Raw genomic sequence first — 25107 nt, 5'->3', positions numbered from 1 at the left:
TCGAGCTATTCTCGTGTCGAAAACAAGTGGGAAATCAAACGCTAATTGACACCACTTAAGAAAACTAAAACGTAATCCCATGAAAAATCGTAAATACGCCACTGGCTTGAAGAGAGGATATGCGACATTTAATAAGTAATATAGCCAACCGAATTCCATAATGATTCACTGCCAGATTTTGCTCTTCCGTCAACATCCTTGCAGGTTAAGTAAACCACTGATACAGTTTCAATCATAAAGAAAACACGCCCAAATCAAGCATTGATAAATGTTTTTGCGGATGGAACGAATAAATGGGTCTCACCAAGAAGTGCAATTTCTTCTTAGGCATACAGAAGTAAAGAAGGAATTGTAGTTCACACAATTCGCACTGTTCCATCCGTCATACTATTGCGTTTCACTACAGCTCGCGAACGGTTCTCACACATTGGAGAGCAGTGCGCGAATGTGTCGTGTTTCTGTTGTGTTTGTGTCGACTGTCGCGATCTCAGATTACGCACTGTCTGCTAAGGACTACTATCACTCTGCTTTTTATTGAATTTTACAAGTCCTTGCGGAGGCTGGCGATGCGATTTTGTTACGTATTTCCATTTAGAAATAATCTTAATTACTACAACGAGTTACCTGTGGAGAATTCTGATTTTATTTTGTGGCATTAAATCTTGTGCGTAGTAATATCAACGTACTGCGGCAACAGCTGAGTAAAGATACAGAGACGGACAGTTGGTGTCAGTAGTAAACAGAAGTGACAGGATGAGGTGGTGGTGAAGTGCTTTTGTGTATTTCCTGGAAACAATGCGTTTCTGATGTGTTATTTTCGTATTTACACTTGGTACTATTGCTACGAACAAGATGTGAACAAGAATTATAATAATCGGAAAGTGCTTTAGAAAGTAATGTAGCAATATGTGAATTATTGATCCTTTTTGTTTTCGGAATGGAGGCCATTGGCTAAACCCCCGTGTTTCATGGGGAACTGTCAAAGAAAACTAAGTTCTTCTGCAAGGAACGCCTCAAATCTTATAAAGCAAGACTAGGAAAATGGAAATCGTGGGAGATTTTGAGTACAACACGAAAGATTTGATCGGCCATGGTGCATTTGCTGTTGTGTTTAAAGGGCGTCATAGAAAGGTGAGTCTAATAATAGATGTGAGTACAGACAATGCTGAATCCAAATTTATGATGAAATAATGTTGTGGAACGGAATAATTTCTTTGTATACAATGTGTAGAGCGCGTTATATGTTAAATTCTGCACTTCCTGTAATTCATTACGCGTAAATTACTAACGTTGCGAGTGTCGCACTACGCAATAGACTACCTATATACGACTTTTCTTTAGCATTAGAGTGAATCCTGTATTTGACATCAGCTATTTTGCTTTTTGAATTTAGGTTGTAGGTAGTTTTTGTGAAATTCTGCAGCCACAGCTCTGAATAATAGCAATATCTTGTATTATTTTGAAATTGAATTTACCGTTTCAGACAAAAGAACAAGCCCTTCTTACAATTTAAAATGGGAATGGTTAAGATATGCGCAAGTAAACAGTGGCAAATCTGAAACATTCACAACCATATTCTCAGATTTCCCCATTTAAGTTTTATTTTTGTGGTAGTCTTATGTAAAATGCTTCATGGCGATTAGGTATTTAATTGCAAGTAACCAAATCACTTCCAATGTGAAGTGCTGGCAAGCCCACACACAGGATACTTCTTAATGGCAATTATTTTAGATAGACAGGATAAGTATTCATCTTAGAATGAATATTCCTGCGCCCCCCACCTCTCCCCTAATGAGTGCATGCATTTCTTCAACATTTCCAAGCATACAGTCATTTGTGGCCATGGACACGGACTAATACTCCTGCCATGTATGAAACATTTCATGTGTGCTGCAAAGTACCATGTTCACTTCCAATTGTTTACATTTTCTACAGTTAAAATAAACCTGGGTAAAAATGTGAAAGCCGGGAAACAGATTTCTTCAAATTTACAGGAGAAAGTACTTACGGAATTGAGTTTCTGTGTAATTTCGGAAGATCATAGAAGTGTTCTCGCATTTTTCAATGTATTTGGCCGCTAATTCATGTATTTTTCTATAATAATGTCCATCTGATGCATGAAATCTGTTGCTTGCATTTCCGTCCATGTACTTGAACCGGATATTGCGAGCATCTAATGACGTAATCCCCGGTAAGTGTTTCCAAACACAGTTTTTTCACTATATTGCCCAACCTAAAGCAACCTAACCTAACCTTACCATGATGGTGCGTTGGGCTATCGTGAATGGTTTTTGGGGCTATTCGTGGATGGTTATATGATCCAGAATGGTTTTTGGGGCTATTCGTGGATGGTCATATGATCCCGAATGGTTTTTTGGGCTATTCGTGGATGGTCATACGATCCCGAATGGTTTTTGGGACTATGCGTGAATGGTTTTCGGGGCTATGCGGGAATTTTTCTGTTAAGAAGGTTGAACACTGCTTTGTCGTTTGAAACACAGAATATCAACAATGCTAGTCAAGATTTGCCCGCCATTTTGCATGTTCAGGAAGGGATAAAAGAACGAACAATAATTACTCTATATGTCAACAATAGATACTAAGTTCGTTAAAAAAAGCAAAACAATCTTTCACAATGCAGAATAGGTAAGTAAGAATGTCAACAATTACAGAATAAATGAGTTACAGATGTTTCCCGGCTTTGATAGTTTTACGTGTTTGGTACTAATTTATTATTCCACAAATAGATTTCTTCATTTTTACACAAGAAACTACTTATGGTAATATGTTCCTGTAGCATTGTCTAACATCTGGGAGGTGTTTTCTGTCATGTGCGAATGTATCATAGCGGAAATTCATGTTTTTTGTTGAAAATTAATTCTCCGACGGACAATAGTCTTTGGCGCGTATACCTTCCTAGATCGTCACGCGTCGTGCTTGTGTTTTGTTGATGTTCATTGGGATGCTGTGTTTCCAACCAAAAATACGAACATGACGTGTCGTGGATGCATGGTGAAATTCATTCCAGGAGCCCCACAAACCATTGACGGATAGCCCCACGAACCATTTCCGCAAGGTTAGGTTAGGTTAGGCAAGCATAGTTAAAATCTTGTTCGTAAAACAATGTGAAGAAGTAAAAAAAATATATTGTGAAAAGAAAATTAAATTAAATCAGCTTTCTTCAAGAGTGTTTTTTTTTGGGCTACGAAGGTTGGAAACACTGGATAACAAATGAAAATCGACAAAACACAAGCATGACGCACGATTATCTATGAAGGTATATGTGCCATACTGTGTCATACGCAAGCGAGACAACGCAAATAAAGGAAGTACCCTTAATGTGAAAAATTGACATTACTTTCATCAAAAAAACGTGAATACACCTTAGAGAATGTTCCGTGAAGCAGATAGGTAAGTACGAATGTTAAAAGTGACGAAATGAAGAAGTTACAGGTGTTTGTGGAATAGTAAATTTTTACCCAATGTTTTTGTATATATTTTTTTTTTGTAAGTACTGGTAGGTTCATTATCTTGGCATTTTCATACTTTCCTTTGCTTGACTTCAATATGCTGGGTGATTTTTTTTTTTACAAGGTGAATGAAAGTATTGAGAAATGGTCTGAAACAAGTTTGAAAGTTAAAAACCTCCATTTTCAGTCTAGGGTACTATAAAGGCAACATGTCTTCCCTTGATGAATAGTGAATGGGTAACAAAGGTAACATTTTAAAATTGTAACTATAGAGTTGTGTACATATACATAGGTGTGCGCAGACCCTCTGATTGGGGGGGGGGGAAGGCCTAGGCCTGGATGAAAGTTCAGTCGGGAAAGAAAAACCTCATTTTTTCTCACTGTATATACATTATATATATGGTCTAATTCAGCAACATAGAGACACCATAATGAATAAACAAATTGTCTGAAATGTGCTGCACTCCTTTTCCTCCAATTAATAATTGTGTTCATGCATTAAAGACAAAACTGTTTAGCAGCAAGAGCCTGAAGTACTTGGGAGTTATAACTTCTCTCTCTCTCTGATAGTTTACAATGCATTACAGAAAGCAACAAAAATTGAGAGCGAAGCGAGCAAGAAAATTTTTAGATCCAAATTTTTGTAAACTGAAAACAATATTGATTTAATATGGCACAAAAAATTTCATGGGCCACCATGTCATTCTTTTACAATTTTTTTCATTTCGGCACCCAGGATCAATTCCTACCGCCCCTAGCTATGTCTCTCAACTTGAGAAGACTGTAAGGAAAGCAGATGTTGCGAGTGAGAAAATTTTACGAAATTTATTTTTATTTGTACAAAATTTAAAATCAAGGAGGGGGTGCAATCACCCCTATGTGCCCTCTGCAGGTGCTCTTGGCCATCTGAAAGAAATAGTGGAAGAAAGACGTGAAAACAAATTTCATCTTAAGTATATATTTGTCCTGCTACTCGGAGATTCTACTAGCCTTGCTTTCTTTTATCTCAATGTTTGCCTCCCCCCCCATAGAACCGTCCGGAGCAGTAATAGTATAATATCGTTTAATAACGGCGATAAGATTCCTCTACACTAAATTTCTAGGTGAAAGTATAATAATGTACGGACATAGACGTCTGGAAGGGGGGGTCAAGAATGGCCACATCTACTCCTTACAAATCGAATGTCAACCTAAACTTATATATTTCACATGTATCATTTGATTTCAGTGATAGTAATTTACATTAATGCGATAATTTCAAATTCAAGTGGTGTTTTTTTATGGGGCAACACTATTATCGGGGTAACATGCTTGTTCCTCCATGGAAAAAAACTGGGGACATCCATGTTTAGGGAGGGTAATTGCCCACCCGTGCGCACGCCTATGTACATACATGTAATCTAATCACTACAAACGTTTAAGTACTGAAGATGGTCCTGAGCTTTCGAACATTGCACTCATCTTCAGGATTTGTAACTTTCTTCGCAGAACTAGTGTAATTTGTAAAAATATGATTTTAAAATGGACTTTACAGTGCATTAATCTCTTTTTACGAATAATTGAGATTGTGGCATGCAGATGATAGTGAAAAACTGAGAACTCATCGAGTTGTGATCAGTGATCTGAGAGAAGTTCTTTATTTGTAAATTATATGAATGTGTGTAGAACTCACCAACATAATTGGTAGTCAAGCTCTATTTTTATGCCAGTGGTATGCCAGTATCATATTTACGTGCACAGTTTAAAAGTGAGTGAATACTGGCTAATGATGACATTTAATTAATTTTTTTTTCCAGAATGTAAGCTATGTAGTGGCTATAAAGAGCATTACCAAGAAAAACTTGGCAAAATCTCAAAATCTACTGGGAAAGGAAATTAAGATCCTTAAGGTAAGTACAAGTTGAGAAGGTAACATTTTAATATTGTAACTATAGTGTTGTGTACATGCATGTAATCTAACCACGTCCATTGTTCTTCCCATCATTTGAAAATGTAGGAAAGATTTATAAGTGTCTGTATGGTGATTGGACGTTAATTTGTTGCCAGTTAGTCATTATATTTATCACTAGGATAGTTATGCACTAAAAAGGTGTAAAATATGCACTTTAAAAACCAGTTTAATTTATAAATGCACAAACTATGAAAGATTACATTCCAGGCAATGAATATGCATTATTCTGAATGCTCATTCGCTACACAGATTTTTTTCTATTAATATGGTTCTGCGTTAAATGAAACACAATACATTACAGATCAAGATCATGATTGCTTTTGATAACAACATGATGTCTGAAATTTTCGAACTTAAAACTCCTTCAATTTTCTGCTAGAATAGTCTTATATTCAGAAAACACATGTTCCACTTCACAAGATACAAGTGGACTGTATTTTAGGGCAACAAAGTTAGACACATCAAGTTCCAGATCATTCACATGTTGTCCATTTGTATGCAGAATTTTGCAAACTTTCACTATTGTTGCATACCCACTGTTCTTTTTCAATACTGCATCCAATTTCTGTACATACACGGGATCTTCAACCTGGGTGAGGACCTCTTTAATGTCTTCTATAATTTTTATGCTTGTTTGAAGTTGTTGAATGAAGAAAGATAGAGAAGCGAGAAGAAAAATTAATACAGTATATGCTCGGTGTTGGTTGTGGGTACAAAAATATGCACAACATTAACTTATTTTCATAAAATATGCATTTTTAGTTAAAAATCCTTAAATATGCATTTGCATATGCAAAATGCATAATTATCCGACCATAAAAACGTATAGAGGACATCAAAACAAACAACTTTTTTCAGTAACATTTTTTCGTTAGTGCGTCGTTTTTGCGCTACAGTTAAAAAAAGAGCATTTTGCTGCTTGGATGTAGGCAACCCAACACAACATTTGATTGCATTGGTGATGTCATTTCCTGTCATGAAGTGGTGCATGCCAGGAACGCACATATTCTTTGAAAAGTGTCATGGCTACAACCAGCCACATTACGTAATGTTAAACAAAGCAAGAAAATGCATTCAATAACCCAACAGGAAGTGATAACCAACTGCAAAACAGCGCACAGCATGGTTGCCAGGAATGCACATATTTTGTGAAAAATGACATAGCTTCAATCAGCCATGTCATGTGCTGTAAAAGGAAGCGAGGAATGCATCCAGTAGACTAACCTGTAGATGTTAACTTGGCAACAAGATTTGCAAATAATCAATTTTGTGATTGTGTTAAGTCAAAAGATTATGCTTGTCACATAATTTTGCACAGAAAAGAAACATTTTATACAATGCATTATCAAAAATTAATGTGCCTTTTCCTATACATTTGACTTCATTGTTGAACGCACCAGATATTCGATACATTACACTTGCTTTTGTTAGACAAGCCAATATAAAATTGAAATTATGTAAACAGTTATTTAAGAATTATGATATTAGTTTTTTACATTACATAGAGTTGGTGTAATTATTTGCAAAGTTATTCTATTTTGCTATAAACTTTAATGTACCTGTTTCAACAAAAAACTAAAACAATTTAGAGGAAAATGCAATCTTAAAGTTTATGTTGTGTTACATAAAAATGTCATTTTTATCATTTTGAAAACGTGGAACCATTTATTCCTTGGATTAAATGGTAGATGGCTGTTCTGTTTTTTTGTAATTGAAATGAGTAATGCAAATTCACATAGGAAGGGGGGCTGACTGGCTTGAACCCCCTGTGGTATACTGTATAAAATGTAGTACCTTACATATTTCAGAATAAAAGTGAAATTTTAAATTGCAAACAAATAGCACTTAGGCTACAGTGCCTTGAATAATGTAGTGTGGAAAATGACCCAAGAAACTGGTTCCCCGAGACGATGACAAGTAGATGGCAGTGCGATCGACCCAGGTGCTAATTTTGTTATGAAAGTAATGCGGCTTAGTTAGTTTTTGGAATATATTGTGTAGATTTGTTTCTCTAGAAAGGCGGTAAGTGAATTGATGGAAACAGTTATATTTGTGGAGTGATTTGCAGTCACGAAATGGCATTAATTTGGAAAGAAAAGTAAAATAAAATTAATATATAAATAGCATGCGTAACACAAGAAGAAACATCGCAATGTGATTCCGGACGTCAGGTCTTGGACTGTGTATTAGAGTTTATTTTTCTATGTTATTAGAATATAAATAGTATCCTGAGAGATATTTCATACCGAGGCGACAAACCACAAATGTCGCTTGAAAGCGAGCAGTCGGAAATCAATGCAGCCTTTCGAACCATAGGGACAAAAGCTCTGACTGCACAGTTCCCTCAAGGAGATTTTACACCAAAGCGACACGCGACAAACGATACGAGGATTTCACACCAAAGCGACATGGGTCATTCGGTCCAAGGCAACTTTCATACCGAAGTGACACGTGTTGCTTGGAAAGGAGCCAATCAAGAGCAACATTTCACATCGTAGCGGCATGACGGGAAGCACAGGCCAGCGTTCAGTTGGTGAAATCCTCAAGCGGTAAGTGTCGCGTGCCGCTTGTCGCTTTGGTGCGCAATCTCACTAAAGCAAGACACTCATTGCATCGTGTATGCGCGAACAACAAACCACGGCAACATGTTGCAAGCTATTGAGGAAATGGCCCAGTTTGAGCGACGCAGAAGCGACAAAGCGACACGTGTGGCTTATCGTGTCGCCTAGATCTGTTGTTGTAATGTGCGATTTATCGTGTCGCCTATCTGTTGTTCGCAAGCAACGCTTGCTAATAGACTGAAGGCACCATGTCGCTTGTCACTTAGTTGGGAACTCCCCCTGTAGCACGTCGCTTCGGTCTCAGCACCCTTCCTTTAAGGAGCTTTCTGACCGAAGTAACAAGTAGCACGCGAATACGCCATATGAACGTGTCGTTTTCTGTTTGGACCCTCATGTGCAATGAATTATATTTTACAGTCTGGTCACCATTGTGTGTGTCACTAGTGTGACAGTGTGAACATCCTGTGTCGCTTGTCCGATTGGTTTGAAAGTTGCCTTACACTCATGTCGATGGCACTAAGAAAGTTTTGTGTGGTTCCCCTTGTCGTTTCATGCAATCATCATTATCATCATCGCCGCGATTAGTTTAAAGCAGAAGAAAAGAGACAGTAAATATCCAAAATACAAATGCTTCAGTGTGTATATCTTTAAAAGAAATGATGATGATGATAATAATAATGAACCTAATTCATACACAAAAATTTAGTTGCCAAGAACATTCCACGCGTATTTTTTCTCCCGTATTATTAACGAAAGTATGACGATAACATGACGTGGTCGACTGTATAGAATGTTCGTTAATATCTTCGCGACCACTGTACCAAATATCATAGCAATTATCACATTCATAGAAATGCTTCATGTAAAAGAATCAGACGTTGCAGCGAAAACTCCATTTACTTCCATTATAAGCAGACAAATACCAAGCACCGGGTTCAACACCAGCGCCTCTAGCAGATCATTTTTGAGTGGAACCAGCCAGAGCGTGCAGAACTGTGCCGTTTTCCACACTACATTATTCAAGGCACTGTACTTAGGCTAAGAGACAAAATCCGATATAAACACTTTTTCTCGAATATGTTGTTTTCCCACCATTTTTTGTATCGCTGGTTTACTTTCAGTTGGATTACTGAACGTGTTCATTTGCTTTGCTTTATGGTACATAATATGGCTGGTTGTAACTATATAATTTTTCACAGAATATGTGTGTTCCTGGCAACCTTGTCAGGTACCACTTCGCGACAGGAAATGTCACAGATGCGATCAAATGTTGTGTTGGGTTGACAGCATTCAGGTGGTTAAGTGGTTGACTTTTGATCTCGCCACCAAAGTTCCTGGGTCAATTTACAGCCTGTTCTCTGTGAGGGTCCGTTCATCAGTTTTATCTAACCATAACTCATCCTCCTTATTGTCATGATTGGTTAAAAGTGGCAAAAAAGTAACCCTAAATACAGCCTTGTATCATTTGTTTGTTCCAAAAATTATTTATGCAGCCCTCTCTGATGGCATAGTGGTAATGCTGTCTTCAAGTAATAAAGAGGTCACAAGTTTCATTTTTGGGTTCCACTTCATTGGTATATACTGGTGTATATTGAACGTAAGGTGGGCTTCGAACAAGCTTTGACAAACTCTGTCACATGGATTTTTTGGCAAAAGCATTTAGAAAAATGGCCAAAGATGGAATGAAAATGATTTAGGAGGGATGGGGTGGATGTTAAGTCATACTGAGCATGACATGCTCTGGTGTTTTGTTTTAAACTTGTGCATGTAAATTTACACTGCGAGAATGTGGAATACAGAGTACATTTGTGATATAACGTACTCTACTATGCATCACTCACAAATGAAATTTTGATGTCAAAAGGTAACATAATACCTAGTCATATCATAAATGCTGTTACAAAGTTAATAATGAACTACAGGCACAGTGAGCAAGCTAATGTATTAATATTTGGATGTTACAAAGGTACAGGTCTTGCCAACAGAGATCACCAATCACTGGTCAAAATGGCCACCTCTGACCTTCACGCAGGCTCGAAGTCTCTGAGGCCAGTAATCGATCGCAGCACGCACGGTCTCAAGGGAAAAGTGTGCCACTGCTTCACAAGAGAATGCTTGAGACTCGCAAGGTTTGGATGCCTCTTCCTACAGACCATGCTCTCCAAAACGGACCACAACCTGTAATCCAATGGGCTGAGGTCGTGGCTGCTGGAGGACCAATCAGCCGGAGCAATGAAATCAGGCACATTCCTCTAAAGCCAATCCTGTGTGGTCTTTGTCTTGTGGGCCGGTGCTGAGTCCTGCTGGAAGCTCCACGGCTCATTGTTGAACATGGTGTGGGTCAACGATTTTACAAGTGGCTCCAACACTGTTCCTTGGTACACTTGTGCAGATGTTTTTGCACCATGTTCACAGAAGTGGAGGTCAGTTGTGACATTGTACGAAACCCCCCACCAAACCATCACTGAGGTGGGATGTTGGCCTCTGAGGATCTGTAACGTGTTTTCATGAGCTTCCTAGGATGTCGAGGCATAAACAAGGTCGTTTTGACGATTGTAAGACGCTTCAATCGTGAAGATTTTTTTCGTCCGTGAAAAGGATCCTCCAGTGTCCACCATTTGCGTAACGCTGAAGGAGTCTTTTTGTTTTCTGCTCCCTCTGGACCTTAAGCTGTGGAGTGAGGATGTGACCAGTACTTCGCCGATAAGTGCGGAGTCCTAGGTCACTTCAGAGCAGAAGTGACATTGACATTTTTGAAATGTCCAGCTCTCGAGCCATCACTGCTTGTTTCCTGACAGAATTTTGTCTAATCTGCGCTGCCACTGCTTTCACAAGCTTCTGGCTTCTCATGCTGCGAGGTCTACCTTTCCTGGGGTGGTCCTCAATTGTCCCTGTGTCACAGGATCTGTTGGTCCGATGCACGAGCATCCTGCTGATATTCAGCTTTTTCAGGGTGTTGAAAATGTGCGATGGTGATTTGCCAACTTTGTGCAGTGCGATTACTGCCACACGGTTCTCGAATACACCCCACTCCATTTGACTGGCAGTGAAATTCACCTTTCCGCTACCACAGCCAAACACACAATGATACTGGTTGTTGTTTGATCCAACATTGCAGGGTTACCTTGCCAACCAGTGTTGCAATCCCTGTCTAAACTTTGAAACACAATTTATGATATGACTAGGTATATGCATATTATTCTGTCTTTCTTGGTTGAGACATTGATACAGTAGTTAGATGCACAATATGCTACAGCTATGTTATTTTTTTTAGATTAAGTAACACCCCATTGTACATACTATATATATAATTATTCTTTGCAGGAACTCACAGAATTGCACCATGAAAATGTCGTCGCACTACTTGACTGCAAGGTATAGTGGGTTTTTATATATAATCCTTGGGGGGGGGGGGAGCATTGGGTAGTTATAAAATTGTTGCCAATATAAGTATTTACAAGGCACGTCCATAAAGTAAGTTCCGTTTGGTAATAAAATTAAATTGTGTACAGATACAGAAAAGTTATTTATTGCACAAAATTCTACAACTCTTAAACTACTTTTCCACATAACTGCCGAAATTTTGCAGGCATTTGTCATAGCGTGGCACAAGTTTTTGTATACCTTCTTCATAGAAATTTGCCGCCTGTGTCTTCAACCAGTTGGAAACAGTTTCTTTCAGCTCATCGTCATTGTTGAAGTGTTGACCGCCAAGGAAAGACTTGAGATGTAAGAGCAGATGAAATTCGCTAGGAGCGAGGTCAGGGCTGTACGGAGGATGGTCAAACACGTCCCAGCCAAATCCCTGTAGGAGGTTTTTCGTCACATTTGCAGTGTGTGGTCGTGCGTTGTCGTGAAGAAAAACAACACCTTTTGACTACAATCCTCGACGCTTATTCTGTATTGCGCAATAATAATAATACAGAATAATGGCCTTTCCTTTGATGACATATGCAGCCATGATCCACAAAATCCTGGTACCACTTCAAAATTGACGTGTGTGAAGGAGCCTGATTTTGAAACCTTCGCCTATAAGCACGCTGAGCCTTCACCAAACTCTGCGTGGAATGATAAAAAACACCAACACATTCACCAAACTCTGCGTGTAATGATATAAAACACACCAACTATGTTCTTAAATCTTCTGTAATAACAACACAATTTTAAAGGAAAACATTCACATGTAACCTGCTTGCCTGCTAAATATCCAACAATGAACCTACATCGTCCATTGTTGTCAGTAGTGAATTTATTTCAGTTTCTATGTTTGATCTCTTTCATTGTTCTCCATTGCTGATATTGGTGTCCTTTGTTGACATGCACAAAAATATTTGAGTTTTTCTTTCAAATGTCACCAATTTCATTTAAATACGATTATCCAAAGCGACATAATACCACTTTAATGTATCACAGTATATTTATGGACATGCTGTATATCAAAGTAACACACTTGTATTATGGATGTGTGTTCATTTGGAAATGTTAAGAACATATATTTTTTTATGTCCATAACACTGTATTAACAATTAACTCATCCTGTTAATCCACCTCTAGTTCTTTATGGTGGATTGTTCTTTAATTATTTACTGCAAATTATGTTGATGTATTGGGAAGAGTACTTACTGTGAGCTTACTACTTATTTGTGAGAATATTCTCTTGAGTTAATGAAGTTATCATGCGGTATTTATACATTTTTTATTTTATTTCAGGAAACTCCTCACAATGTGTATCTGGTCATGGAGGTATGTATAGTTTGATTTCAAAACTATTAATTGATAGTTTTATCAGTGAAAATGTCGGAAGATTTGCCAAATATGTACATTGCCTGTGGGTGCTACATAATTATGACCTGTACATAAAATTTGATAGGGAGATGTATGGAAAAATTTAGCAGTTTTCAAGTAGTAGTGGAGCTCTTGTAGGTAACACACCAGTATTATGTGGCACATGCCTTGCAATTGAGAAAAGTGCTATTTGATTCCATCATTATCTGTGACTAATACATATTGACCCCAATATTGTCATCATCTAATAATCATAGTACCACTATTCTTTCCTTTGTACATTTTATTTTATAGCTTGTTTCATTTTGTTCCTAGTAATTAATCTCTGATTTCTTTCAAGTTTTTCAAATGTTGATTTGTTTGATAATTGGTCCTTTGCTTTGTAATCAAGTCTAAGGATTTTGATTTGATGTGTAGTTTCATGTGCATGTGTGGATGTCTTGGCCACTTTTGAAGTGTTACAAGTATTCTTTTTCTCATTCACAGTATTGCAATGGGGGTGACCTAGCAGACTATTTAAATGGTATGTATTTTTTCCCCCGATTTTTCCTTGCTGATCTAATTACAGTGTTATTATTAATAAATTACATATGTATGTGTATTTATAGAAGCCCAAGCATTTTACTGTTTGTAAAGTACCAGGTGTACTTATCAAACTGTGACTTATTCCAATCAAGTATTGATTATTTTTTTTAACATGTAGTCACATTTGATTTCCCATTGCTCTGTAAGGAACCTTAAAGAGATGGAAATGAGTAATTAAAGATTCAGGTTATAAAATGCAAAATTTGCATATATATAGTTCTTGTTCAGATCATCTTCAAACCAATCACTCTCTCTTGTAAAGTTCCAGGAAAATGATCTGATGTAATATGCTCTTTTTTTTAATAATAATAATAATAATAATAATTCATATTGTCAGGAAGCAGTCCACTTTGGAAATATTTCAACTTAAAGTGTATAAAATACTTCCTGAAGCCAACATAGCCAGTGGTCCTACCTTGCAAATGACAAATGTTGATGCAAGAATGTATATTATGAAAGTACGTCACAAGTGTCATTGCATATTAATGTAAGTCCATGTGTGCACCAGCATTTTTTTTTAGGAATTTGCTGTTATTTTGTGTGTGTCTAAAACATGTTATGTTATATGATCACATCTATAGGGCCTCCCTGATGGCGTAGTGGTAACGTTGTCATCTTGTAATCAAGGGGTCTCGAGTTTGATACCTGATGGAGGCACATTGCACAGTTGTTTGGATCCCACTTTAAACTACTAAAGGTCCGGTCCCGATTAGCCTATCTGTGCATAAAGTGGACTTAAAACCCCCAACTCACACAAAACAAACAATGGTCACATTGTTTGAACTTAATTTTTTTGTGATTGCAAAATATTTTGCTGATCCGTTATGTATTGTGTTCATCTGTATTTTTCTTTTTTTTCTGCAGCCAAAGGAACGCTTAGTGAAGATACAATTCGCCTTTTCCTAAGGCAGCTAGGTAAGTGTATATTCACAAGTATGCGATAAGTACAGATAGGATTTTTATGATCTAAAATTTATGTATTCCCCAACAACAATATAAAATTTCTGATATTTGAAGGTATGTAGGTCTGTTTTTGTCTTTTCCAAATATCAGTACACTATACTCGGATATTTTGACATACCTCTTGCTAGTTCATGGTGACTGCTTCATATGGATTTCAAACATAAAAGATAGACTATTGTCGGCCAAGAAAGCCCTAGAAATCTATCTGGAGATAGTTTGCATTTGCTGAAAATTTCCACCTTAGGGTCTGTGTGGAAAGGTTATAAAATGTACTCGAGCATTTTACAAACTGTAGGCGAAATGTTCATAAATTGAACTCTGAGATGGTTTTCAAATCTACTTGAAAATCACGTATTTTTCTGTCTAAATGGTGAAATTTATTTCTTTATTGTGTTTGCTCTGTAAAGTGTTCTATGTTTCATGCTAAAATAAATGGTGGTTGTAATTCGTGAATCCGGTCGAGAAGACCTACTATAACGGCTGGGGATACGTCGGGCTGACCCCCCGACTATTCCAATACTGGTTGAAGATCTCCACGCTTAGAGGTGACGCACGTCAAGCGTGGGAGGGAGACTGGCAGTCGGTAGGTATGCCTTGGCCCTTCATGGGCTGTTGCGCAACGGATTATTATTATTAATTCGTGAATCCTTTTTCCTTGTTTTTGTTGAATTGCTTGAATTTAGAAGAGAGTGGTACCACAAAATTAGTTTTATTCCCACCAAATTTAAAGTCAATCTATGTACCTTACAGACCAACTTTGTAATGCATTTAGCATATTGCCTAGGGTTGTCACATTTCTTCTTTGCTTACTTAGGTCACTTATTAAATGGAAGTGTGAATCCATTTTCTTACGCACAACATTGCAACAGTGATATATGTTCTTATACACCTTATGTGTATTACATTAAATATGATATTACTGAGCATAAAATATATTGTCAAACCCAGAAGATCTTGTAATAACCTTAATATTCCAATTGTATCCCAGATATGTTTCTTCTGATTACATGATGTTGACAAGGGGGGTAAATGAATGCGTGTGTTTGTGTCAAAGTATACTTTCCATGGATGTTTTACAATTCAGTACTTTGAGTGTGTGACATTTCAGAAACATCCAACACACAAGGTGCAACAACATATTCCTTGCACACGTATCATCCTCCTCTTTGTTCTACAGCTTTGTTACTGCATATTGACATATTCTCAGCATCCTTTCTTTACTTGTCACGAGGGCCTCCCCCATGGCACAGTGGTAGCGTTGTCGCCTTGTAATCAAGGGGTCCCGGTGGAGGCACATAGTGGTTTGGATCCCACTTTAAACTATAGGTCCAGTCCCGATTAGCCTTGCTGTGCATAAAGTGGACTTAAAACACCAAATCAATCAATCAATCAATCTACTTGTCACGAGATTTTCTGTCAGTAATTTCATGGGTGAATATAAGTGTCACAATATTGAATGATGAGCGAGATGTAGTTTTGCAGTTTTGAGGTATTTGTATATTGAATGCAAATTGTGGTTTCATTCCAGCTGGTGCCATGAAGGCGCTCCATGCGAAGGGGATCGTGCACAGAGATCTCAAGCCACAGAACATTCTGCTCAGTCACTGCGGCAAACCGTGTCCTCAGCCTCAGGAGATCACTCTCAAGATTGGTGAGTTATTTTTTTTATTTCCAATGTACTACAACATTGTGTGCTGAAAGAAACTAACATTTCATTTTGTACCTTAATATCAACACAATTGTTGTAGATGCAAATACTAGGAGCCGGATCAGTTCAGCGGAAAGTTCATTGCCTCAACCTTATGAATTCTTGGAGAAATTATTCAATTAGAAGGGTTAAATGTAACTAATTATTATTATTATCAAATTAATTGCACATTGTATTTTTCTCATCTCTTTTAGAACACAATTACTGTGTATAAGAATGTTTACAATAGTAGTCAACTTCATAGTTTTACAAGATTTTGTGAGCAATGTATATTAGTGGTTTAGTGCTGCCATCTATGAATGAAAATTAAGAGCTTGATATGTTAGAACTTCATTTCGTTGTCACTCCAGAGTGGATTAATGGAGGGAAGAGGCATCTGAAATCTACACGTGTTAATGGGAAAAGATAATAGAGCTAGGCTTGATCTTGTGACGATGGTGTAGTAGAGTATATACATCTTTTCGGTGTCCTGTTGCAGGCAAGGTGCCATAGCAAGAGGACAGTGAGATTTTGTCCAGTGTGCTCTGATTTCCACGAATTTTTATGGCGTATTTGGTAATGGGTTTACTTGGAGATGTTTCAGTGTCTTATCTATCCTCAGCCTAATGATTAGCAATGGAAAGGTAATCGAAATCCTTCGTTTTTTTTTCCAGCTGATTTTGGTTTTGCTAGGTTCCTGCAGGATGGTGTGATGGCAGCCACACTGTGTGGGTCTCCCATGTACATGGTATGTATTTTTTTCCCCCCCGTCTTTGTGTTTCTCTTCAGGGAATTTCACAGTAAAGCAACAAGCCACATATGTGGCTTAGCTTAGTACATGCTTATGCTGCCTATCATGCCACTATAGTGTGAAACATTGCTCTCGTTATGTGTGTTACACCTTGCTTGTCACTTTGATATTTTGACTTTATGTGCCATACACTTGATGAACTTTTTTCATCATAAAACGGATAGAGTGGACCCTAGATTTTATGAATTTAGGGGATCAAGGTGAAAATACTTATGAAGTAGGAGAATATAAAGTTTATTGTGCTCCATATGGACTATAAAGAGTGAGTGTATAATGTGGGGAAATGCAAACCGGGATTCAACTGTAATAATTACAAGCAGACCTTCATCAGCGTAACATGCCAAGAAGAAAGAGTGCCCAGTTCTCCAGCTCATCAATTCATAATTTATCCTCGTTGTCCTGACGACCCACAGGGTAGAAGAGTGGCATAAAAATGAACCAAAAAGAGAAGTGGAGCAATTACAAAATAAAAGTAATTAAGGAATAAATTTTAAAACCTATATCATATAGTGTACAAATTAATGCAGTGTTTCTTATATTTTTGGGCAACAAGTGCTTGTAGCTAGAGACTTTGAATTTTCACTGTTATTTTTTCCCAATATTCGTATTTTGATTCTAGCACACTTTTCTGCCAAATATACCTAAATCCATACCTTCATTATTTTTTTAAAGAAAATAGTATTATGAAATTGTTAGTCACACGATGGCCTATGCCTCTTCTTATTAGTTTCATATGTTGAAAATTATTTTTCAGGAAGTTATTTTCTATTATTTCTCGTGTGACAAATACCAGTATTACAGTTCCCATGTGGCAGTAGTTGAACACTTGATCTCCCGTCAGAACCCCCCCCCCCTCCCTTCCCCACTTTGCTGGGTGATGCAATTGATTCAAATCTCTTCTTGTTCATATGTGCATAACTCATCATCACCTATAGACTTTGGTAAAAGTAACTGTCTTACAGTTACATGCCAATTTATGTAATAAAATTTCAAGTTACTTTTAATTACTTTAGTGTAGATTATCTTTTACTTGTAGCATCTATTTGCATGTAGGCTGTTCTGGGTTTCATACCCAGTGGAGGTGCATAGTGGTTCAGTTCCCACTTTAAACTGTAGGCAGTCCTGATTGGCCTTTCTTTGCAGAAAGTGGACTTAAAAATTAACTTCAAACAAACAAACAATCAAGCATACGGGCTTATTTTCTTCCTAGTGGTCACCCGAATTTACCCCTAATTTTCATTACATTATAATAAGAATGCTTGAATATGAAAATACAGAGATAAGAAAATTCAAAGTAATCGTTATACTTGGAAGAAAATTGTTGGACTAAACATTTGCTCATTACAACTGCATACCTGGAGTTTATAATTTTATTTTATGAATATTTTTCTTTAAGCAAACCATAATTTTGTTCATTGCTGTTGAAGTGCACAGAAAAAAAAAAAATTGTTTTTGAAAAACTGAGTTACAGCTACTTACTTCAAAAGCTACTTACTGTTACTTGAAGAGTATCTAAACACTGATCATTTGGATGTAATTGCTTACATACATTGTTGATATTATCCTAAAGAAGCAGAATGAAAATTCAAATTCAAAATTAAGAGCTGTATTTTCATTGGAAATTCCACTTTTGTTGTTCCTTTCAGGCACCAGAAGTGATAATGTCTCTGCAGTATGATGCTAAAGCTGATCTCTGGAGCCTCGGGACGATCGTCTTTCAGTGCCTCACAGGCAAGGCACCCTTCCAGGCACAGACGCCACAGGCTCTCAAGCAGTTCTACGAGAAGAATGCTAACCTTGCCCCCAAGTAAGTATGCTCAACTGAGAACATTCTAGAGGAGCTAATCTCATCTAGATTCATCTTTACTCTGGACCAATATGGGCAAATCAGTTTATTGGTAAATATTGCTGAAAAATTTACCAAAAAATATATCTGTAAATAGCATGTGATTTAAGTGCACAATTCTGTAGTTTTGCTGGGAATTATTTGTTAGTCAGAGTTCTTCCAGTAAATGTCTACTTACAAAGTTTCATTTTTGAAGCAAACCCAATATAGTCACCTGGTTACATTAGTTATGGATAGAGGCATGCATATTTAGTTTTTGCCAAAGACATGAAATGTGAAATAACACACTGTAATGAGCATTTTTCGTGGTTTTTAAAGGTGTGAGGGGCATTTTCCTACCATATTTTGTCACGAAATGAACTGCAAAATCTGAAATAACACGAAATTTAGAGTTTATTTACCGATGTAACACTTTCTGAAGTGTGAATTATCCTGTGAGTTATGCAAATCACGGAAAATTCATTAATTCTGCTGTAAATATTTGAGATGCAAAAATGGACTCCTTTGCACAGGAATAAACTTAGTACTCTGATAATTACATAAATGTGCTATTAGAAAGAAATGTGTTTTTGTGTAATCAGTGAAGTTTTAAAAACAAATTTATTTAGGGTTTTATTCACAATTTTAACATTGAAATGCCATTTTTATGCTGATTTTGATCCCAAAATGTGCCCAGGTTTTGTACTGAAATCTTGAAGTTTTATTCACCATAAATATGTGTGTGGCTTTAATTATGGAGATTGCTGAACCAATCGGGCTCTTCAAGAAACATCTGTAATTTTGTATCAAATCAGTAGAATGTCAGTTGTCAGTGTCCATAAATTTTAGATAGTATTGGTAAGAATTTAAGTCTATCCCTGCCTGTGTGTATCTAAGGACATGCTCAGTTTCTGAAAACATGCTCTATTCCATTCACATTAAAATGGGAGCATATGCTCAACTAAGCCTTTCTATTCATATAAAGTGGAGCACTTGCTCCAAAATGTTGATTCGTTGTTCACTTTTATTCATACAACCCAATATTTCATTTGTTTGTTACAAATTTCCTTTTTATTTTGTCCAGGATTCCCTCGGGAACATCACCGGAGCTGGCTGAGCTTCTGCTGGGACTGCTGAGAAGGAATGCCAAAGACAGGATGGAGTTCGATGCTTTCTTCAGCCACCCCTTCCTGAAGAAGTCTGCCCCAAAGAGCACTTCTCCGGTTCCTGTGCCCAACCGGCAGATGTCCGTGTGCTCGGAGCCCTCGCCTGGTGCCTGCCCCATCAGCAGCTCCCCCGGGAGCAACAAAGTACCTAGTCCTCTTCCAGGTACGGATTACGAATGTAGTTTTAAAAGTAATTTGTGCACGGCTGATTTTTTAGTAGGTTATGAGGCTAGCCTCATGGTGGGTAAATCGGGTAGCGTAACAGACCAGAAGTAGAGTGTGTATTATTCTCTTGTTCACATACATGCAGAATACATACCTAAGTTTTTATTAGGCGTGAAGTTTTGAATTATAGATATTATTTTACATTGTTCATATCTTTGTTTGCACTGAGATTTTTTTATTTTAACATGATTACTCAAATTGTTAAGGGCATGATGCACAGCTTTGTGTAAAGTGCACAGTTACTTAAATTTTATCAAAATGCACTTGAATGTTGAAAGAGACTAGGATGTATTCTAGATTGTGTATTTCTTCTCATAAGGCAGATGCAAGTAACCATGTCAGTTATGAAGCTCAATAATAGCTATTGCAAATAGCATCAAGAAATGTGTCTACACTCCCATTCATTTCTTATGAAGAATGACTACTCTTCCTCTTAAACTTGCCATTTTCACTATTCAAAGCAATATTTTTATTTTCATCAACCTTTCTCCTTGTGGTTTATGTGCTTTGTGCAGTTCTAACGTGTAGCAGGTTCCTAGAACAAATAAAAAGAACTATACTTCCATAAACGCCCATGCGAAATTTGAGCTTCCATCCTTCACCAGACCTCTCATTTTGCTCTTCGCTCTGGCTTTCACCATTCTAGGTCAATGGTACAAATAGCATTGGTGCTGATGCATTAATATATGATTTTCATAATCAAATTGTGCACCGAGTCATTGGTTTCAGTTTTGGTACTCGCATACACTACTCTGTATTAATTTCAGCTATTTGCATTTTCTCCAACCTCTGTCTACAATAGAAGCTTTGGTGGCCCTGACCTAAGTATGTAGCAATGAAATATTGGAGGTATTAAAATGTTACAAGAGCATCAGTTAAAAAATGTTCCTGAAAATAATATTGAATTTCAACCTTTCATAGTAAACACTTCTTATTGTTAAAATACCAAAAAGCATTTTTGTCGTAACCTTCCTGTCATAGTTTAATAAAATAAACTAACGAAATATTCTTTTGTGACTTGCAGGCCACCTTCCACCCTCCCCGGGACCCCTGTTTCCAGAGCCTGCCAGGATGTCTGATGAGAGGATGTCGGATGTTCCTCAGGGGAGCAATTCTGCTGCAGGTAAGGGCACACCAACCGACATTTGCTTTCCTAGGGGATATAAACTTCAAGAGTGTGCACTGTCCAGGATTCACCAGTAATTAAATGTGAACTGTTTATATTGATACTAGTGGTCATCATCATTGTCTTCGTTTCCAGTCTTTGGGTTGGCATAGAAGTCAAGCCTCTCCATTTTTTTTATTCTTCCACTCTGTACCCCAGTTCTTTCCACTTTCTTCCAATCCTATCCTCTTGTAGACACTTTCCACAGACATCTTGGACTTCCCTTTGACCTTTTCCCACCACTTTTTCAATGTATGTTTTTGCTGGCAATCTCTGTGGCCCCATATGCTTGACATGTTCAAACCATTTCATCTGTGCCGTTACCCCCACACCCCCTATATGCCTTCATGGCGTGGTGCTATGCACAGGGGAACACTTTACCTTTTTTTTTTTTTACCTAATCTGCTCCATCCTGCAGTTTCAGTATCCCTGCGAAAATGAATGTCTAACTTGAGGTAATTGTTTGTACTAATCCTGTTTGGTTTAGTATTTCATAATACATTTTTTTTAAACAATCTCTTGAACGGTTTTAAACTTAACTTTTAAGAATGTAAGAATACTACGTTTTAGCATCTTTGTATTTGTTTATTGTGGGAACCACAGGGACTCGCCGAGAGGAAATTTTGTGTAAAATTTAAATTTTCTTCTTCATCTTCTAATTGTGCTTGATGGGAGGACACACCAAAATTTTACTCTCCAAAAAATCTGATTATCTTCTCCAAAACTAAACAAACCCCAACCATCTGTTGTAAATAGTAGTTCCTTTATGATTTTTTTTGTACATCACTGCATGTTTAAAAAGTGCAGATTTGAAACCACCTGGCCAGTAGAGGCCAGTAGAGGCATTTTCTCGTTTACACCACACTCAAAATTAATATAACGCGCACGCCAAGGAAGCTAATTACTACCCGTAAAATTCATAAAATATACGAACCTAATTTTTTCACCTTCGCGTCCTCTCTTCCGTTCTACGCAAGTACATCTCCCGAGTTAACCGTGGACGACAAGGTTAGTCATCTGCAGTCTCTCATTTCGACTGCACTCGGCGAATTTGCTCCCTTGAAAACTCTCAAGGTGAGAGAAAGCAGGAAGCCCTGGATCACCCCTCAAATTATTAAATTAATTTGAGAGAAGAACCGCTTATTCAAGAAAGCGGTGGATCCTTCCTGTGACTATACGTGGGAGCAATACAAATCTTTTAGAAATCATTGCACAACAATTACTAGGCAAGCAAAAGTAAATTACTACAGAGATATGGTGAACCAGACCACTAGCAATAACAACTGCAAATGGAAGGTTATCAATGAGATCACGGGTAGAGAATCAAAAACTGCAATTAATCATTTACTAGTCGACAATGTCCTCCTAACGAGCCCGTCTGACATAGCTCATTATTTAAATATTCATTTTTCTAATATCTGCAAACCATTGGCGCACGTTAATCCTCGCAATTCGAACATAAATCTTCTAAGAAAAGACCCCAATTCAGCTGTTGTCCAACAAATTGAAGAGTTCACATTAAGATCTGTTACGGTCGATGAAGTTTTGGAAATTCTTAATAAATTAAACGTAAAAAAGGCAGGAGGTTCGGACGGCATTCCCAACAGCGTTCTGGTGGTGTTGGCCCCACTTATAGCAGAGCTACTCGCCGACATAATAAACACGTCCTTCAAACGTGGCCAATTTCCAACGAGCTGGAAGCACACTATAATAACCCCAATTCACAAATTTGGATCTCCTACCCTAGCGTGTAACTACAGGCCGATTTCCTTAACCCCAACATTAAGCCGAGTTATGGAAAAAGTAATAGAGATGCAACTGACAACTTTCCTGGAAGCCAACGATCTGATGTCTGATCGACAGTATGGATTCAGGAAGGATGTATCCTCGGAATTATTATTACTTAGTTTAATTAATGAATGGCGCGAGACACTGGACAAAAAAAGCAATTCCCTAGTTGGATTAATTTCCCTGGACGTTTGCAAAGCCTTCGACACCGTTGATCACAATTTGCTAATAGAAAAATTAAAGAACAGATTTGGTTTCAATAGCAAAACAATTCTCTGGATGGAAAGTTTTCTTGCAAATAGAAAAATCTCAACGAAAGTAGGATGTTCACTTTCCACCGAGCAGTCAGTGTCTGCAGGCATTCCACAAGGCTCTATACTTGGCCCAAAATTATTCAACTTATTTATTGATGATATCGCACTAATAAATTCAGATTTATCGATTACTCTGTATGCAGATGACTGCCTTCTCATCCATGTTGGAGATACATACCAGGATGTAAAGGAGAAAATGGAAAACTCATTCCCCAAAGTATTAACGTGGTACAACATGAACAACCTCAAACTTAATGTTGCAAAGACGAAGGCCATGGTGCTTCACGCCGGTAAGGGAATCCCGCCTAACACGATAGATCTTACCCTTAATGACGCCAGAGTACCTTTGAGCAATCATTTAAAATATCTCGGAATCATTATCGACCCTCAGCTAAATTTTAATTATCAAATAAATAACTATATTCGTAGAATCTATCACCATATTTACATATTCCGCAAAATTCGTAAATATCTCAATAGAAATCTGAGTAGACATTTCTACCTTTCATTTATTCGTCCCGTATTCGAGTATGGTGCTAGTCTTATTTTTGGCGGTAACATAACTCATCTGAAGAAACTTGAAACTATCCAAAACAATTGCTTAAGAATCATACACATGCACCCCCAAGAATATAATTCCCAACAATTGCGCAAGATTTACAATATACCTACAGTCACTTTGAGAATACATTACATCTACTTGAATAAGGTATTCCATAGCATACATAACAAATCATCTCCATTGCATCATAGGATTAAGCTCCGTTCTGAGTTCAGCACCCGAAACACCAGATCGTCCTTACATAGAGACCTAGTAATTCCCAAACCCAACAAAAGCAGATTTGGTCAGAAGTCTTTCTCGTACTTAGCAGCGGTAACCTGGAATTCACTCCCGACGAAGATCAAACTCAGTACCAGCAAAGCACAGTTTTGTCGTCTTCTACGTTCACATATCTATAAATTCTAACTCCAGTAATATTATTTCCCCCCCCCCTCCCCACCATCCCCCACCCACACACATATATTTTAAAATTTTCATCCCTGTACTTCGAACAGCAATTCCGTACACACTCATATCCAAACCCACACACCTTTACACTTTCTTTTCTTCTAAATGTGTATAACTCTCAAACTTTCTTTATTTCATTGTTACTATAGAACACTATATATACTAATGTAAATTCATCACTTTTTCCTTAGATGTAGCTTTTGCATATTTTTTTTTACTATATAGGGCATCAAGTCATTATTTGTATTAATTTTGTTCAAAATGAAATGTTGTATGGCTTAATTGTAACCCTATGGAAATAATAATAAATAATAATAAAATAATAATGTAAAGGGTCCTGGCTGTGGATGATGTGTTGAAATAAGAGACAGATGATATCGTAATTGCCAGGTCATCTATTGTTATATTCTATTTTCAAGTGGTAATTATAATAAGGTAAAAGGTAAAGCTACCGCTGCACATAGCAACATACTGTTACTACATAAAAGAGGGATGTGAAGGTAGAGCCATTCACAATCTACTCCATTCGTGGAGGTAATGTGATCAGCACCATGCTCCAGCTGCCTTTACTCCCCACAGTTGCCACCCTATTTATTGGAGGCTGGAACCTCAGAACCTCTCCATGCTGGGACGTTACAGGAAAAATTCCCATCTAAACCACCTTGGAAATGGAATCATGCCATTCCATGTGGCAGTCGGATGCACTACAGATTATGGAAAGAAAAGTAGTAGAAATTGAGATTATAGGCACACAAGAAAGTAAATGAAAATAAATTTGGAAATCATCATTTCACATGTGAAC

At 37.5% G+C, this 25107-nt stretch overlaps 1 protein-coding gene across 1 annotated transcript in view; it reads left to right on the top strand.

Moving 5' to 3' along the window:
* Positions 1-448: 448 nt before the first annotated feature.
* The window catches only part of Atg1 (serine/threonine-protein kinase unc-51-like protein Atg1), a 43943-nt gene continuing 19284 nt past the window's right edge, over positions 449-25107 (top strand). The window contains exons 1-11 of the mRNA XM_083123548.1: positions 449-1131; positions 5267-5359; positions 11307-11357; positions 12693-12725; positions 13254-13290; positions 14217-14267; positions 15844-15966; positions 16677-16750; positions 18460-18620; positions 19723-19967; positions 21054-21152. Of these exons, the coding sequence (XP_082979674.1) occupies positions 1042-1131; positions 5267-5359; positions 11307-11357; positions 12693-12725; positions 13254-13290; positions 14217-14267; positions 15844-15966; positions 16677-16750; positions 18460-18620; positions 19723-19967; positions 21054-21152 (1057 nt within the window). The 5' untranslated portion in view covers positions 449-1041. The remainder of the gene's footprint in view (positions 1132-5266; positions 5360-11306; positions 11358-12692; positions 12726-13253; positions 13291-14216; positions 14268-15843; positions 15967-16676; positions 16751-18459; positions 18621-19722; positions 19968-21053; positions 21153-25107) is intronic.

The sequence above is a fragment of the Lepisma saccharinum genome, chromosome 6, assembly GCF_977018435.1.
Source record: "Lepisma saccharinum chromosome 6, izLepSacc3.1, whole genome shotgun sequence".
In the NCBI taxonomy this organism is placed as follows: domain Eukaryota; kingdom Metazoa; phylum Arthropoda; class Insecta; order Zygentoma; family Lepismatidae; genus Lepisma; species Lepisma saccharinum.
Note: the sequence above shows the minus strand (reverse complement) of the source record. Positions and strands in the feature narration are given on the sequence as shown.